The 16,270-nt window shown below is 33.9% G+C and overlaps 2 protein-coding genes across 3 annotated transcripts; one reads left to right on the top strand and one right to left on the bottom strand.

Moving 5' to 3' along the window:
* Window positions 1-4,219: 4,219 nt before the first annotated feature.
* On the bottom strand, window positions 4,220-5,937 carry LOC123561920 (uncharacterized). Its single transcript, XM_045354584.2, has 2 exons — window positions 5,625-5,937; window positions 4,220-4,706 (listed from the first exon to the last, which is right to left on the bottom strand). Exons 1-2 carry the CDS (start codon window positions 5,869-5,871, stop codon window positions 4,633-4,635), a joined length of 321 nt encoding a protein of 106 aa, XP_045210519.2. The 5' UTR covers window positions 5,872-5,937; the 3' UTR covers window positions 4,220-4,632.
* A 6,044-nt stretch (window positions 5,938-11,981) lies between these two features.
* LOC128548843 (uncharacterized) lies at window positions 11,982-13,675 on the top strand. 2 transcript variants are annotated; one of them, XM_053524358.1, is made up of 2 exons: window positions 11,982-12,269; window positions 13,196-13,675. In XM_053524358.1, the coding sequence occupies exons 1-2, from the start codon at window positions 12,023-12,025 to the stop codon at window positions 13,264-13,266; spliced, it is 318 nt and encodes a 105-aa protein (XP_053380333.1). In that variant the 5' UTR covers window positions 11,982-12,022; the 3' UTR covers window positions 13,267-13,675. The 2 variants fall into 2 exon arrangements, with proteins under 2 accessions (XP_053380333.1, XP_053380332.1); XM_053524357.1 differs by having other exon boundaries at window positions 13,193-13,675.
* The last annotated feature ends 2,595 nt before the right edge of the window (window positions 13,676-16,270 follow it).

The raw sequence follows: 16,270 nt of genomic DNA, 5'->3' as shown, positions 1-16,270 counted from the left end.
GTTCAAAAGGGGTACTGCAAAGAAATACAGTTACAATTTGCCTAAAATCGACTTTTAGATGCAAAACATGTAAATTGTACGACATTAACAAGCGCATGAGCGTGTTAAAACATGCAAATGAATTCCTTAAATAGCTTTAATGTGTGCTATATGCAATTTTCTTTGATGAAATATCTCGTTAAACATGAGTGAGAATGTAAATTAATTATGTTACATGAACGTATAAGAATTACATAAAAATATCAAAATCTGTAAACATTTTAACTCTGTTTTTTATTTTTAAAATACGTTTAAACTTCGTACCTACCTTGTAATGTATCCTTCAAGGTGTATATAAAATAGGCGTATACAATGTTACCATACAATGAACATACATAACGTTTAAAGTAGCTCAAATATATATATCACCCCAGGGCAGTGGAGCATGGATTTTACTTTACGTTCATGAAGGTGTATTAAGAGTGTTAAGTTGAGTTTTGATACACTGAACTTAATTATTGCGGGATTAAGAAATAAAATGGATTCAGAAAGATATAATTTATCGTTATACATTCGCTATGTATCTACTGTTATCTGGGAGATGGTATCTTTAAAAGTAAATGTTTTCACATAAAGAATGTTTAACAATACCTTTTCAGTTAATCTTTTTTTCGGCGATATAATTTAAGAACTTTATTTTGTCAATTCGTAAATTCGAGCCCATTTATTTATTTGTTTTAGCAAGAAGATTAAGGACAGTGTTAAACCTTAGCTGAAAGCAATATAGTTTAACAGTTCATACAAATTCGTTTTGACTGTTATCATATTTCAACAACTCAAGATTTTTTTTTCATTTTCGCTAAAAGTTATGTATGCATTCAGTTAGATGAAAATTACATGTACAAACATGTATCTGTTAGCATTTATAACGAATGATACCAACTGTTTATACTCGCCCAAGTTACTTTGTTCTTGTCGCTTTCGCCGGAAGGTGGTGCGAAATTTTCATGGTTCTACGTACATAATTCATGGAACATGTTCTTTGCATTGTGGCACCGACTCATCTCCGCGAATCTGTTCACTGATTTACCAAAAGAGGACATGTGCGTACCTTATAATATGAGCCGCGCCATGAGAAAACTAACATAGTGGGTTTGCGACCAGCATGGATCCAGACCAGCCTGCGCATCCGCGCAGTCTGGTCAGGATCCGTGCTGTTCGCTTTCAAAGCCTATTGCTATTAGAGAAACTGTTAGCGAACAGCATGGATCCTGACCAGACTGCGCGGATGCGCAGGCTGGTCTGGATCCATGCTGGTCGCAAAGCCACTATGTTGGTTTTCCCATGGCACGGCTCAATTATAATGAATGACTCGCATTCTTCCTTAAGATTCAGTTTTTGTTAAGATCACGAGTTATTATATTTATATAAATCTTTAAATCATTCTGAACTTAAATAAAAAAGAAATGCTATAACTGAATTTTGGCCCAACTTACTGGCGAAATTGACCTTAGACAATTAATTTGAAAAGAACAAAATGAATTGTGTCCCGCCTTAACCTCGTAATATAAAATGCATTGTAGCTAGCTATCTAAATTTATTGTGCAACGATAAGTGATACAATATTTTTGATAAGGATCTAATAAAGACTTGACCTTGTTGTAAAACTGAGTACCTGTGAAATAGTTTGTTCGTCAAGTTTATCTGAGTGAACCGACCGTAAGTGTTGACAGTCGACAATGTGATATTATAAATTGGTCCTGTCAAACGTGGGCGGATGAAGTTTCTATATAAAACATGGCCTCATAGAGTATTCACGCGTTGTTTTCCATGTCTGTACTGGTTTCTATATATATGTTTTACTTATGTTTTTCTTAGTGCTTTAGGACATGTACATTTTGATGTAGTTTTATTGGGCATTTTTATTCTTGGCGAAATAATGTTACGGAACAAAAAGGAACGGACTTTTAAGGTTTCGATGGAGGCCATGAGAAACAAAAATCAAACAACACCAAATCATAGAAAGAAAGAGTTGTTTAACATGAAAATTGAACAGCATGTAAAACATGTATATTACTTTACGAAACAAGTGTCAGTATACTGATATAAACATTGAATTCCAGAAAAGGGCTGCCTAAAGGGGCTGCACTTCCGGACAGTTAAACGCCTTTAAAAACTCACCATTTTCAATGAACAGTTACACATGTTCGTTTTGATGCATTTGCAATAGCGTGCGAGTGATGAAATTTCGCATAACAAGGTGGAACACAGTTTTCAGCAATTGTTTATCTTTATTTATTTACAGATGACATTCATTTTCAAAGGGAGACAACAGTTCCCGATTATTTTAAGTACAAATGACATTCATTTTCAAAGGGAAACAACTTTTTCCGATTATTTTAAGTAATCTTTGAGAAAAAGTCGTCTCCCTTTGAAAATGAATGCCATTTGTAAAGAAAAAAAGATAAACAATTGCTGAAAACTATGTTCCACCTTGTTACGTGAAATTTCACCACTCGCACGCTATTGCAAATGCATCAAAACAAACATGTGTAACAGTTCTTTGAAAATGGTGAGTTTTTAAAGGCGTTTAACTGTCCGGAAGTGCAGCCCCTTTAGGCAGCCCTTTTCCGGAATTCAATGTTTATATCAGTATACTGACACTTGTTTCGTAAAGTAATATACATGTTTTACATGCTGTTCAATTTTCATGTCAAATAACTCTTTCTTTCTATGATTTGGTGTTGTTTGATTTTTGTTTCTCAAGGCCTCCATCGAAACCTTAAATTTACATTGTACTCATCTAATGTTAAAGCATGTAAATTACTTTTACATACAGCACAGTAGACTTTATTCACTTTAATCAGGATTGCTGAAGAACTCATTGTCCGTCAGAGCAAGGCCATATGCTTCATTTTCCAGGCCAATATTTTTACCTTTCGATATTTTTACCTTTCGATAAGTCAGTGTGATTTACATTTGATTTTACAAACACTTGCTATGAATCCGGTAATTATTTGAAATGCAACACGAACTTCACGTGCAAATGTGAAAAATCATTAACTTCAAGTTAACGAAAGAAACCACTATAATATTAGATCGATTTAATGAATAAAAATACATATCAAAATTTAGGTTGCAAGAAAGAACTATTAGTCATACATTAAGGATGCATATAAATGTATAAATTGTTTAACAGGTCTTTATTTAACACACATTTTCTAGATTAAAGTCAAGTCTTCAACAAAAACCTGTGAAATTTCCTTCTGATGCCATGTAATAAAACACTTATTGTATGACTTCACGATAATTAGTAAACAACTAGTGCATTTTAGAAAGAACGTATTTATCTAGAAAATGTGATATCAACCTCGGGCATATATGGATTGATTGACCTGGTAATATGTTACATCTACAAAGTGCCACTGTCGCAGGGAAAGCTACGAGTGTTTTCGCGCTCATCACTGTCTGGATAGACCTTTGAAGAGGTCGAAAACTTTTATGTAAATGCTAATATTTCTCATAATCTTACCCATACTGGTACTTTCAACGGTTAAAATTAGCTCTAAGTTTCTTGTTTGCACTTCTGTCTATCTTCTGTTCTATAATTCAATTCAGCTTTTTATCTAGATCTACCATTTCCAAGACAAAGTGTTTTTTTTTCTTACCTTTTCTTCTATGAGAAAACAACACCATTGATATTATTCTAAAAGAGTTTAAAGTCTGGTAAAAACATGTTTTGCCTTGATGATTAGGTGTAAGGAAATTTTATTACATACAGTGAAACCTGTTTAAAGAGACCACTTAAGGGAGACAAAAACGTTGTCTCATACGACAGATGGTCTTTTAATACAGGTTAATATTTGATCCACAGGTATGAAAGTCTTACAACACAGGTTTTTGTTTAATACAGGGGTGGTTTTTTAAGCAGGTTTGACTGTATATGGCCGATCTATATGTTATTGTTTGGTTCATAAACACTTAATTTTGCTGGGCGAAAGTCAAATTTGTATTGAATGGTTTACTGGTCACATGTCAAATCTATAATCATCTCCAAATATGTATAATAAGTGTATAACATTGTTGCCGCAACAACCCGCGCTGACGTGCTAAATGTGTCCCTTTTCTCAACAGTTACGTAGAAAAATAATAAAAATAAAACTATATATATATATATATATATATATATATATATATATATATATATATATATATATATATATATAAACTTATTGCCAATTGCATTTAATTTCATCGTGAAATTTATAATCGCGATTTCAATTTGCATAAGCATAGAGTTTTATCAGTATGATATCAAATATCATAGTTATGAGGGAATATTGTCTTTTTTTATAGTATGTTTCATTCTTAAATAATATGCCTCAATTATATAGTTTCAGGTTCATTCAATAATGAATTTCAATTTTATTATACGGCACATTTTATTTCTTTTGTGGTGCAGTCATCGCCTCGCCCATTGCTTGGGAAACTTGCCATCTTCTTGTACAAAGTTCTTGCACCTCCATCGCAGATTTCAGGACTCCTGGACAGTACCAGGCAGTTAATTATTGCCCAATTTGTAGCCTTGGCTAATATCTGTTCCCTCCGTGCCAGGAGTCCGGCGTGCTGCCCTACACCACTCGGTTCTTACATCTACGAAGACCAGAACATAGCAACCGTGCTGGTAGATTCATCAAGCACGAGTGGTTCTGCTTTCTGATTGTCTTCTGCAAAATAAGAAATAAAAAAATATATGTACCACCGAATGCGTTTATCAAATAATATTTCATGTCATTCATGTTTTTGGTGATTCGATGAATTCTACATACCAGTTAAACATATAATATCTCAACAAATATCTATTACAAAATTTGTGTTTTCTTCTAGTTTTCCTTATCAGATATTTTGGCTTCTTTCTATGGGAAGCGTCGGTCTAGTAGTTAAGATATCGGCTAGGCTACTCAACCCTGATGTTGAGGATTGCATCCAGGAGACCGCACGATTCCCAGCTAATATGACACCAACACTGCTATTCCAAGTAAAGCTTATTTCAAGATATTCAACTTTTTAGAAAATAACATACATATTCAAAAATACAATATAGAGCACAAAAAAAGAACAACAACAACATGAAATCATGGGCTAGAGGACAGGTTTGTATCTCTCTGCTCTATGACGTAATGATTCTAAAATTGTCCTTGAAAACTCGCATCCTCTAACCCAAAATCCCAAAGCTGTACTAAGTAATAATAATAATAATAATAATAATAATAATAATAATAATAATAATTATTATTATTATTATTATTATTATTATTATTATTACAATGATAATGATAACTTTGTTCAAAGAAGGTAGCACATAAAGACATATAACGTGTTAAAACAAATTACAAATCTTTCCATGTGGCCTTCTGTAAAATAAGAATACAACAGTTCAACACAAAGCCAGATAAAAATTGATCAACTTATATATATATATATTACAATGAACAAAAATTGAATTTACATAATAGACATTTAAACACAACATTCACTCTTTAAACTAAATGGAAACCACTACAATTCAAAGGACATTTTTTAAATGGCTTAATCGAAGTAAAAATGAAACAAAATTTACATTATAAATCGAAACAAATGTTTACCCTTTTCGGGTGTGCATATAGACATTTCCCCTTCTTGGGTCGTAGGAAGAGATTCATCTACAGCAAGAGAATCCATGATATTTGTATTGTTCCTTACAATCTCTAACAATTCTTCTGTCCAGAGGTGTTGATTTACTGACGGACGAACTTTGTATTTCTCGGCTAATTTTGCTTGCTTCCACTCTTCATATTGAACGAGACGTTCGATATACCCCATCTTCCTAGGTTTACTACAACAAAGGCCCATTTTAGCAAAATAATATCGACTGTTGTCTTATCGAAGTGCGGTTTCTAACGTTGTGCTAAGTGATAACGTCAATGTACACAAAAATTGCCGACGTCATCAAGGAAGTCCACAAAAACCCTCTTGAGCCGAATACAGCATCCCAGATCGGGTTAATGTTGTACCAGCCCCATGTTACGGAATAAATGTTACGGAAAAAAAGGAACGAACTTTTAAATTTAGATGGTAATGTTAAAGCATGTAAATTACTTTTAGATGTTGCACAGTAGACTTTAAATGCTTTAATCACGATTGTTGTAAGACTCACTGTCCGTCAGAGCAAGGCAATATGCTTAATTTTCAGGGCAATGAATATTTTTATCCTCCAATGAATCAGAGTGATTTACAAATTTGATTTTACAAACACATGCTACGAATTCGGTAATTATTTGAAATGCAACACGAACTTCACGTGCAAATGTGAAAAAAAAATCATTAACTTCAAGTTAACAAAGGAAACCACTATAATATTAGATCGATTAAATGAATAAAGATGCATGCATATCAAAATATTGTTTGCGAGAATGAACTCATACCCATAAATTAATGTTGCATATAAATTTATAAATCACCTAGCAGGTCTTTTTTTAACACACATTTTCTAGGCTCAAGTCAAGACTTCAACAAAATCCTGTGAAATTTCCTTCTGATGCCATGTAATAAAACACTTATTGTATGACTTCTCGATCATTAGTAAACAAATAGTGCATTTTAGAAGAACGTATTGACCTAGAAAATGTGATATCAACCTCGGGCAAATAATAAGGTGTTCCGTTTGGACAATCGTGACTTTATTTAATACTAAATCGCGATGCACGATGATACGATGACGAAAATGCGATGGCGCGATGGCACGATGATGAAACAACGATGGTACGATGGTGAAAACGAGATGGCACGATGACGAAATCGCCATTACCAACTTTTAGTAACATCGATCTATCGGAAAAATTACTTAAAACTTGAATAGAAAATGTTCTGTTTGGAAATCAAAAATTCGATACCCCACAAATTAAAGTTTAATTTATTCCGGATATTATGAATATTTTTTTGAAAAATATATTTTAATATTTGGTTGGTCCTTTTTGACTTTAAATAGACCCACCTCAGTTCATATAGACTCTGTAAGAAACGAGTCAAAAAACTTTGATGGTGCGATGGTACGATGGTGAAATGTCGATGTAATATCGCATTTTCATCATCGTACCATCGCGTTTCCACCATCGTGCCATCGCATTTTCATCATCGTACCATTGTACCATCGCGTTTTTACCATCTCGCCATCGCTTTATCACCATCGTACCATTGCGTTTTCACCATCGCGCCATCGCTTTATCACCATGGTACCATCGCGTTTTCACCATGATACCATCGCGTTTTCACCATCGTACCACCGCCTTCCGGTTAGAAATAAGTAGTTCCGTGCACTTGTATGTTTGTCAACAATAGATGTATGTATCTCAATGTATTTTATGAGAAGAAATTTACCATTTAGATCCTGCTGTTTTGCAAATGTTTTACAAAATGTTCAGTGCTCAGTTCATTAAAACTATGTAAAATCTTCAAGACCACATCCTTTGTATTTTATGCATGAAAGTAAATAAAAAGCTGGTGTAATAGTCACATGATATTATTCAAACTCAAGCTTATTCTTGTTTGGATGTAGAAGTTACATAGTGCAATGTAAAAATGAGATTGTATCAAGCCTTTATTTTACTGACAAATATACTGTACCATAGTGCATGACCACCGGAAGGCGATGGTACGATGGTGAAAATGCGATGATACGATGGTGATAACGCGATGGTACGATGGTGAAAACGCGATAACACATTTAATGGTGAAAACGCGATGGTACGATGGTGAAAACGCAATGGTACGATGGTGATAATGCGATGGTACGATGATTAAAACGAGATGGCATGATGGTAGAAAGGCGACGGTACGATGATGAAAACGCGATGGTACGATGATATGATGGTAAAAACGCGATGGTACGATGGTAAAACGCGATGGTACGATGATGAAAACGCGATATTACATCCACATTTTACCATCGTACCATCGCATCATCGCGATTTCATCATCGTGCCATTGCGTTTTCACCATCGCACCATCGTTGTTTCATCATCTGGCCATTGCAACATCGCGTTTTCGTCATCGTACCATCGTACATCGCGGATTAGGATTCAATAAAAAGTTACGATTGTCCAAACGGAACTCCTTAAAATAAGGATTTATTAACCTGAGAATATGTTACATCTACAAAGTGCCACTGTCGCAGGGAAAGCTACGAGTGTTTTCGCGCCCATCACCGTCGAGAGACCTTCAAAGAGGTCGAACAATTTAAAGTAAATGTTAATATTTCTCATAATCTTACTCAAACTGGTACTTTCAACGGTTAAGATTAGCTCTAAGTTTCTTGCATGCGCTTCTGTCTATATAAAGATATCAAAGTCAGGTAAAAACATATCTTGCCTTGATCATTAGGTGTAAGGAAATTTTATTACATACAGTCAAACCTGTTTAAAGAGACCACTTAAGGGAGACAAAAACGTGGTCTCATACGACAGATGGTCTTTTAATACAGGTTAATATTTGATCCACAGGTATGAAAGTCTTACAACACAGGTTTTTTGTTTAATACAGGGGTAGTTTCCTAAGCAGGTTTGACTATATATGGCCGATCCATATGCTACTGTTCGGTCCATAAACACTTAATTTTGCTGGGCTAAAGTCAAATTTTTATAGAATGGCTTGTTGGTCACAAGTCAAAACTACAATTATCTCCAAGTATGTATAATAAGTGTATAACATTGTTGCCGCAACAACCCGCACTGATGTGCTGAATGTGTCCCTTTTTAAAGAGTTACGTAGAAAAAATGAAGATAAAACAATATACAATGTATATCTTTATAAATGTATTGCCAATTGCATTTAATTTCATCGTGGAGTTATATTTTGTGATTTCAATTTGCATAATCATAGAGTTTTATAAATCTGATATCAAATATCATAGTTATGAAGGAATATTGTCTTTTTATTTCATAGTATGTTTTCATTCTTACTTAATATGCCTCAATAATTTCAAGTTCATTCAATAATGAATTTTAATTTTATCATAGGACACATTTTATTTCTTTTTTGGTGCAGCCATCGCCTCGCCTATTGCTGGGGAAAATTGCCATCTTCTTGTACAAAGTCCTTACACCTCGATCGCAGATTTCAGGACTCTTGGACAGTACCAGGCAGTTAATTATTGCCTGATTTGTAGCCTTAGCTAATATCTGTTCCCTCCGTGCCCGGAGTCCGGCGTGCTGCCCTACACCACTCGGTTCTTACATTTACGAAGACCAGAACATAGCAACCGTGCTGGTAGATTCATCAAGCACGAGTGGTTCTGCTCTCTGATTGTCTTCTGCAAAATAAGAAATAAAAAAATATATGTACCACCGAATGCGTTTTATCAAATAATATTACATGTCATTCATGTTTTTGGTGATTCGATGAATTCTACATGTCAATTAAACATATCATATCTCAACAAATATTTATTAAACAATCTGTGTTTTGTTCTAGCTTTCCTTATCAGATATTGTCGGTCTAGTAGTTAAGATATTGGCTAGACTACTTAAACACGAGGTTGAGGACTGCATCCAGTAGATCGCACGATTCCCGGCTAATATGACACCAACACTGATATTTCAAGGAAAGCTTATTTCGAGATATTCAACCTGTATAATAATAATAATAATAATAATAATAATAATAATAATGATAACTTTATTTAAAGAGGATAACATATTTGGCTATAGCCAGTCTAACATATGGTCCTCTAACATAATATTGTAAAAAATTATCCTAATATATACAATGAATTGAAAGACATGAATAAAAATAATGTATTATGAACAAATTAATTCTTATATATGGCATAAAGCATGAAGACATATAACAGTGCTAAAGCAAATTACAATTCTTTCCATGTGGCCTTCTGTAAAATAAGAATACAGTTCAACACAAAACCAGATAAAAATTGATCATCTTATTACAGGGAACAAAGATGGAATTTACATAATAGACATTTACACACAACATTCACTCTAGATTAAACTAAATGCAAACCACTACAATTTCAAAGAACTATTTTCTTAATGGCATAATCGAAGTAAAAATGAAACAAAAATTGCATCTGGTATGATAATAATAATAATTGTAAGTCGAAACAAATGTTTGCCTTTTTCGGGTGTGCATATAGATATTTCCCTTTTTTGGGGTCGTAGGAAGAGATTCATCTCCAGCAAGAGAATCGATGATATCTGTATTGTTCCTTACAATCTCTAACAATTCTTCTGTCCAGAGGTGTTGATTTACTGGCGGACGAACTTTGTATTTCTCAGCTAATTTTGCTTGCTTCCACTCTTCATATTGAACGAGACGTTCGATATACCCCATCCTCCTAGGTTTACTACAACAAAAGCCCATTTTAGCAAAATAATATCGACTGTTGTCTTATTGAAGTGCGGTTTCTAACGTTGTGCTAAGTGATAACGTCAATGTACACAAAAATTGCCGACGTCATCATGGAAGTCCACAAAACCCCTCTTGAGCCGAATACAGCATCCAAGATCGGGTTAATGTTGTATAAGCCCTATTATATTGAGACTTTTAGAGCTTCCCTTATTCGAAACATAAGTGTGATTGAGCACTCGGCATAGTCTCTTAGAAAAAGGGACTAGCAGGGATTCTTTTTGTCTATCTGTTTATAAATGTTTCTGTTCGTTTGTTAGTGTAATTGACTGAAAAACATTTTCCGTGTAATATATTAGGTGTCGGCCCGGTACAATTTCTCCTTCTTTGCTGTATAGTAAAACAAGCACTTTTGGACATGGATTGTGAATTTCCCAACAAAATTGAAGCATTGACAGCTCTGTATTTCTGAAGAGTAATACTATCCCAGTCAATATATCACAGAAAAACACCACCATCAGCGATGAACTTTTTTGCTACACATCAAAGTATCTAGTCCATGTTTAAATTTCCCACTGACATCTCGAGGGTTCAACGCAATAAGGGCGTATCTACATATAGTTATTATATGTAGATACGCCCTTATTGCGTTGAACCCTCGATCTGTCATGGCCACCAGCCTGGTGTAGTTTTTTAATCCTTCCGCACAGAAATGTAATCCTGAAAAACACACATAAAACAACTGTTAAAGACATTAGAAATGACAAAAAATGTACACATTATCAATAAATACATTTGGAATATAACATGTCAAAGTAGGGGTAGCGTTAAATTAGGAACTTCAAAATTTCAAAGAACTACTTTCTAGGATACAACGACCCGGAAGTACTTCTATACCGGGGTGACACCATTATCAGATTTAGACTCTGATATAAACTACTGCTGTTACTGAAACAATAGATCCACGATTTGGCTAGGTTTACAAACATGGTTACTGTGTACGAAAACTTAACCCATTTTACTCGAAAAAAAATGCTATGAAACTAAGATGCTTGGACAATCAATTATTGTGTATTCTCTGTAGTTTTGTATTCTGGACATTAAAATTGTTGCGTTTCGTCCTTAATTGGCTTTAAAAAGTTATACTGTATACTAAGTCTAGAGCCAGTCTAGGTCTACTTGCTTCTTGTTTAAACTACGTGTGTATAACATCGGCCAATATACAATAAAATTAATATTAATCATAGCTCTAGACAAAATGGCGGAAAGTCGTCGACACCATTCGGCTGTTAAAAACATTCTAACATCTCTTCAAAAAATCAAATAAGTATGTTGATAAAAGATGAGTAAGCTACGAGATATAGAGAAGTCAGTTGTAACACTTGAAAATTTAAAAATGAAAATGATAATAAGTTGCAGGACGTTTAAGACTTCAGTCCGTCATTTTGTCTAGACCTATAATATATAGTATATTGGCCGGTGTTATACAACAGTAACCCGATCTGGGATGCTGTATTCGGCTCTAGTGGGTTTTTGTAGACTTCCATGATGACGTCGGCAATTTTTGTATACATTGACGTTATCACTTAGCACAACGTTAGAAACCGCACTTCAATAAGACAACAGTCGATGTAATTTTGCTAAAATGGGCCTTTGTTGTTCTAAACCTAGGAAGATGGGGTATATCGAACGTCTCGTTCAATGTGAAGAGTGGAAGCAAGCAAAATTAGCCGAGAAATACAAAGTTCGTCCGCCAGTAAATCAACACCTCTGGACAGAAGAATTGTTAGCGATTGTAAGGAACGATACAGATATCACGGATTCTCTTGCTGTAGATGAATCTCTTCCTACAACCCAAAAAGGGGAAATGTCTATATGCACACCCGAAAAAGGTAAACATTTGTTTCGATTCATAATGTAATTTTTGTTTCATTTTTACTTCGATTAAGCCATTGAAAAAATAGTCCTTTGAAATTGTAGTGGTTTCCAATTTGTTTAATCTAGAGAGAATGTTACTTTTAAATGTCTATTATGTAAATTACATCTTTTTTCATTGTAATAAGATGATCAATTTTTATCCGGTGGTTTTGTGTTGAACTGTTGATTTCTTATTTCACAGAAGGCCGCATTGAAAGATTTGTATTTGTTCTAACGCTGTGATATGTCTTTATGTTTTACCTTCTTTGAATAAAGTTATCATTATCATTGTAATAATAATAATATTTATTATTATTATTACTATTAGTAGTAGTAGTAGTAGTAGTAGTAGTAGTATAACTATTATCATTATTATTATTATTACTTAGGAAGCATTAGGATTTTGGGTTAGAGGGTGCGAGTTTTCAAGGAAAATTTCAGAATCTTTATGTCATAGAGAAAAGAGATATCAACCCGTCCTCTAGCCTCTGATTTCATGTTTTTTTTTTTTTTTTTTTTTTTTTTTTTTTTTCTTTTTGCTCTTTATTGTATTTTACATTCAAAGGTTGAATATCTCGCAGTTAGCTTTTCTTGGAATAACAGTGTTGGTGTCATATTAGGAATCGTGCGGTCTCCTGGGTGCAGTCCTCAAACTCGGGGTTGAGTAGCCTAGCCGATATCTTAACTACTAGACCGACACTTCCCATAGAAAGAAGCCAAAATATCTGATAAGGAAAACTAGAACAAAACATAGATTTTATAATAAATATTTGTTGAGATATCATATGTTTGATTAACATGTAGAATTCATTGAATCAACAAAAACATGAATGACATGAAATATTATTTGATAAACGCATTCGGTGGTACATATATTTCTTTATTTCTTATTTTACAGAAGACAATCAGAGAGCAGAGCCACTCGTGCTTGATGAATCTACCAGCACGGTTGCTATGTTCTGGTCTTCGTAGATGTAAGGACCGAGTGGTGTAGGGCAGCACGCCGGACTCCTTGCACGGAGAGAACAGATATTAGCTAAGGTTACAAATCGGGCAATAATTAGCTGCCTGGTACTGTCCAGGAGTCCTGAAATCTGCGATCGAGGTACAAGAACTTTGTACAAGAAGATGGCAATTTTCCCAAGCAATAGGCGAGACTATGGCTGCACCACAAAAGAAATAAAATGTGTCATATAATAAAATTGAAATTCATTATTGAATGAACCTGAAATTATTGAGGCATATTATGTAAGAATGAAACATACTATGAAATAAAAAGACAATATTCCTTCATAACTATGACTACTAAAACTCTATGTTTATGCAAATTGATATCACAATATCCACGATGAAATTAAATGCAGTTGGCAATAAATTTATAAAGATATATATTGTTCTATCTTCATTTTTTCTACCTAACTCTTTGGAAAAGGGACACATTTAGCACGTCGGTGCGGGTTGTTGCGGCACCAATGTTATACACTCGTTATACATATTTGGAGATTATTATAGTTTTGACTTGTGACCAGCAAGCCATTCAATAAAATTTGATTTTCGCCCAGCAAAATTAAGTGTTTATGAACCAAACAATAACATATGGCTCGGCCATATACAATCAAACCTGCTTAAGAAACCACCCCTGTATTAAACAAAACCTGTGTTGTAAGACTTCCATACAGATTAAACCTACCACTACGACTTTTGGTGTATGTGGTTGCCCTATACTCGTATTGCCAAAACAGCGGTCGGTTATCACTAAGCAGCGATGACGTAACTTTCGCGCCTTTCCTTTTGCTGTTCTAAAGGAACGAATGTCATTTTTCTTTTTTTTTCTTTTGTTTTACATACTTGTAAAACACGAAACCGAAGTACACATATCCGATAACGGTCGTAGATATGTGTGCGAGGTTTCGGGTTTTACAAGTGTGTAAAACAAACAATCAAAATGATGTTTATTACTTTTATATTACTTTTACTAATACTTTTTATAGTCATTGTTTTCAAGTCAATCATTTTAAAGTACTGGCAGTATAAATAAAATGTGAAAAAGTAGTCCAACATCGGGAGCACCACAAAAGTTATCAGAATAAATTTGTTTTACACACTTGCAAAAAAATTCAGTCAGCCAATCAAATTGAAAGAAACGGTTCAAAAAAAAAAAAAAAAAAAAAAAAGAAACAAATACGAAAAAGTTGGACGTCAAAAGTTTCAATGGAAAAGAATGTGTTCCAGGTATAACAATATGAGGTATAATAAATCCACATATCGACCGAATCTAAAAGGCAACAATTGTTTTATTATTAAACTGCTGTACTTACAAGTATAAAAAATAAAAACAAATATCTGCAGCCTTTGGTCATTTTTCGTAGTAACAGCTGAAGGTCAATACGTATTTTGGCTCCGCCTTGGAGTCAATATGACCTTTTATCATTGAATATATGACTACATCTAGACCAACAGAAAAGACTATACATATAGATTTAAAGACGCTCGCTGCAGTTTCGTAATTGTTTCCTAATTATAATAGATTTTGATGAAATGTTCTGTATTACAAGATCATGTTATGATGTATCGAAAAATGAAATAAACATACTAGGTCACCATGCAGCACTGTTTCAATTTTATTTGCCCCTAGATAAAAATTGATCAAAATTTTTTTTTGCTCCTAGATATGATGCTATTTTTAACATTTTTCAAAATTTTCATACTCCTAAAATATATTTCAGTAAAGTACAATAACCAGCATAAATTTGATATCTAAGCATTTTCATAACGGAAAACAATATCTCTAGTGGAAACATTCTCAGTGAAATCAAAAGAAACTGATTTTGTAAAAACAGAATACTTAGAAGACCCAATGGGTATTCTTTTTTTTTTTTATATATTTTTGTCGAACTTAAGTTGGTATTTCTGTTATTTTATCGAGTTTCTTTGCGCATACATTTGGTTATGTCAACCTAATCTTAAACAAAAAGAAAATTGATAGGTCACCATATTAGATTTGGCTTCAATCAAATTACAACGAGGTGGGGTGCGGCGGGCATTTATACAACGCAGGTTAGTACGAAACACGTAATCAATCTTTATTTTAAACAAGGGCATATATTCAGCCAATAATAATAAATACATAGAAATTAGTGTATTGACTGACAAGCACGATGCATAGCCAATTGTTTAAGTATAGCAAATTGTGGCGTACGTTGCATATTACCCGTTTTCATATCTTCCACGGCCAAGGTGACCAGAGTACAATGACAACGCTATTCTTTGCATGTCATGCAAAATATTAATGATTTTATTTTCAAGGCCAAAGTAGTTGGTTAAACATTTATCAGCCTGTGTTAATGCACTTCCGTGTCCGTGTCATATCTGTGTTAAATACCCTTAATGCAACAAAAATGTTCCTATCTTATAGGTCAAGGTAAGATAAGACAAAAATAGTAGCCTATATTTGTTGAACATCCAAATCATCCCTGATCAACATTATACATGTAGATCTACCCAAAGACACGATCAAACGATATTGAGCCGTACTATGCCGAGGTAAACGAATTTACAGAACTTGCCACAAGTTTGAAAACTTCTTGGGTGCCAGCTTAACATAAATTACAAACATTTTTGGATGCAAGAAGTTATTAAATTTATACGTAACATACGTAAAGCATCGGTTAATTAAATTTCTTATTTCTACTTCACAGGATAAGGAGTACTTGTATAACTATATCATAAATGAGCTTTCTGGCGGAAGACAATACGGCTGCTACTCCAGTTCCAATGTCTACTGATGAGGAAAGTAGCGATTAAAGAAGACAAATTAAAATGAAATGTACACAGTTTTCAAATAGCAATGCAATTGCCTAATTCTGTATCATGGTTGTTTTTTCATGTTTCTGAATTATTTGGTAAGAGCATAAATAAATTAATTTCGTTTGAGCAAAGAGTAGACTCGGATTGACCATCTCTGTTCATAAGAGGT

This window comes from Mercenaria mercenaria, chromosome 15, assembly GCF_021730395.1.
Source record: "Mercenaria mercenaria strain notata chromosome 15, MADL_Memer_1, whole genome shotgun sequence".
NCBI classification, from domain to species: Eukaryota; Metazoa; Mollusca; class Bivalvia; order Venerida; family Veneridae; genus Mercenaria; species Mercenaria mercenaria.
The sequence above is the reverse complement of the archived record's forward strand: the minus strand, read 5'-3'. Positions and strand labels throughout refer to the sequence as shown.

What these genes read in the sequence shown, in the direction of transcription:
- LOC128548843 (XM_053524357.1), top strand. Translation starts at nt 12,023, where the DNA reads ATGGGCCTTTGTTGTTCTAAACCTAGGAAGATGGGGTATATCGAACGT. An exon ending in TATATGCACACCCGAAAAAG is followed by an intron (nt 12,270 to 13,192) that starts GTAAACATTTGT and finishes CTTATTTTACAG; the next exon opens with AAGACAATCAGAGAGCAGAG.
- LOC123561920 (XM_045354584.2), bottom strand. Translation starts at nt 5,871, where the DNA reads ATGGGCCTTTGTTGTAGTAAACCTAGGAAGATGGGGTATATCGAACGT. An exon ending in TATATGCACACCCGAAAAGG is followed by an intron (nt 4,707 to 5,624) that starts GTAAACATTTGT and finishes CTTATTTTGCAG; the next exon opens with AAGACAATCAGAAAGCAGAA.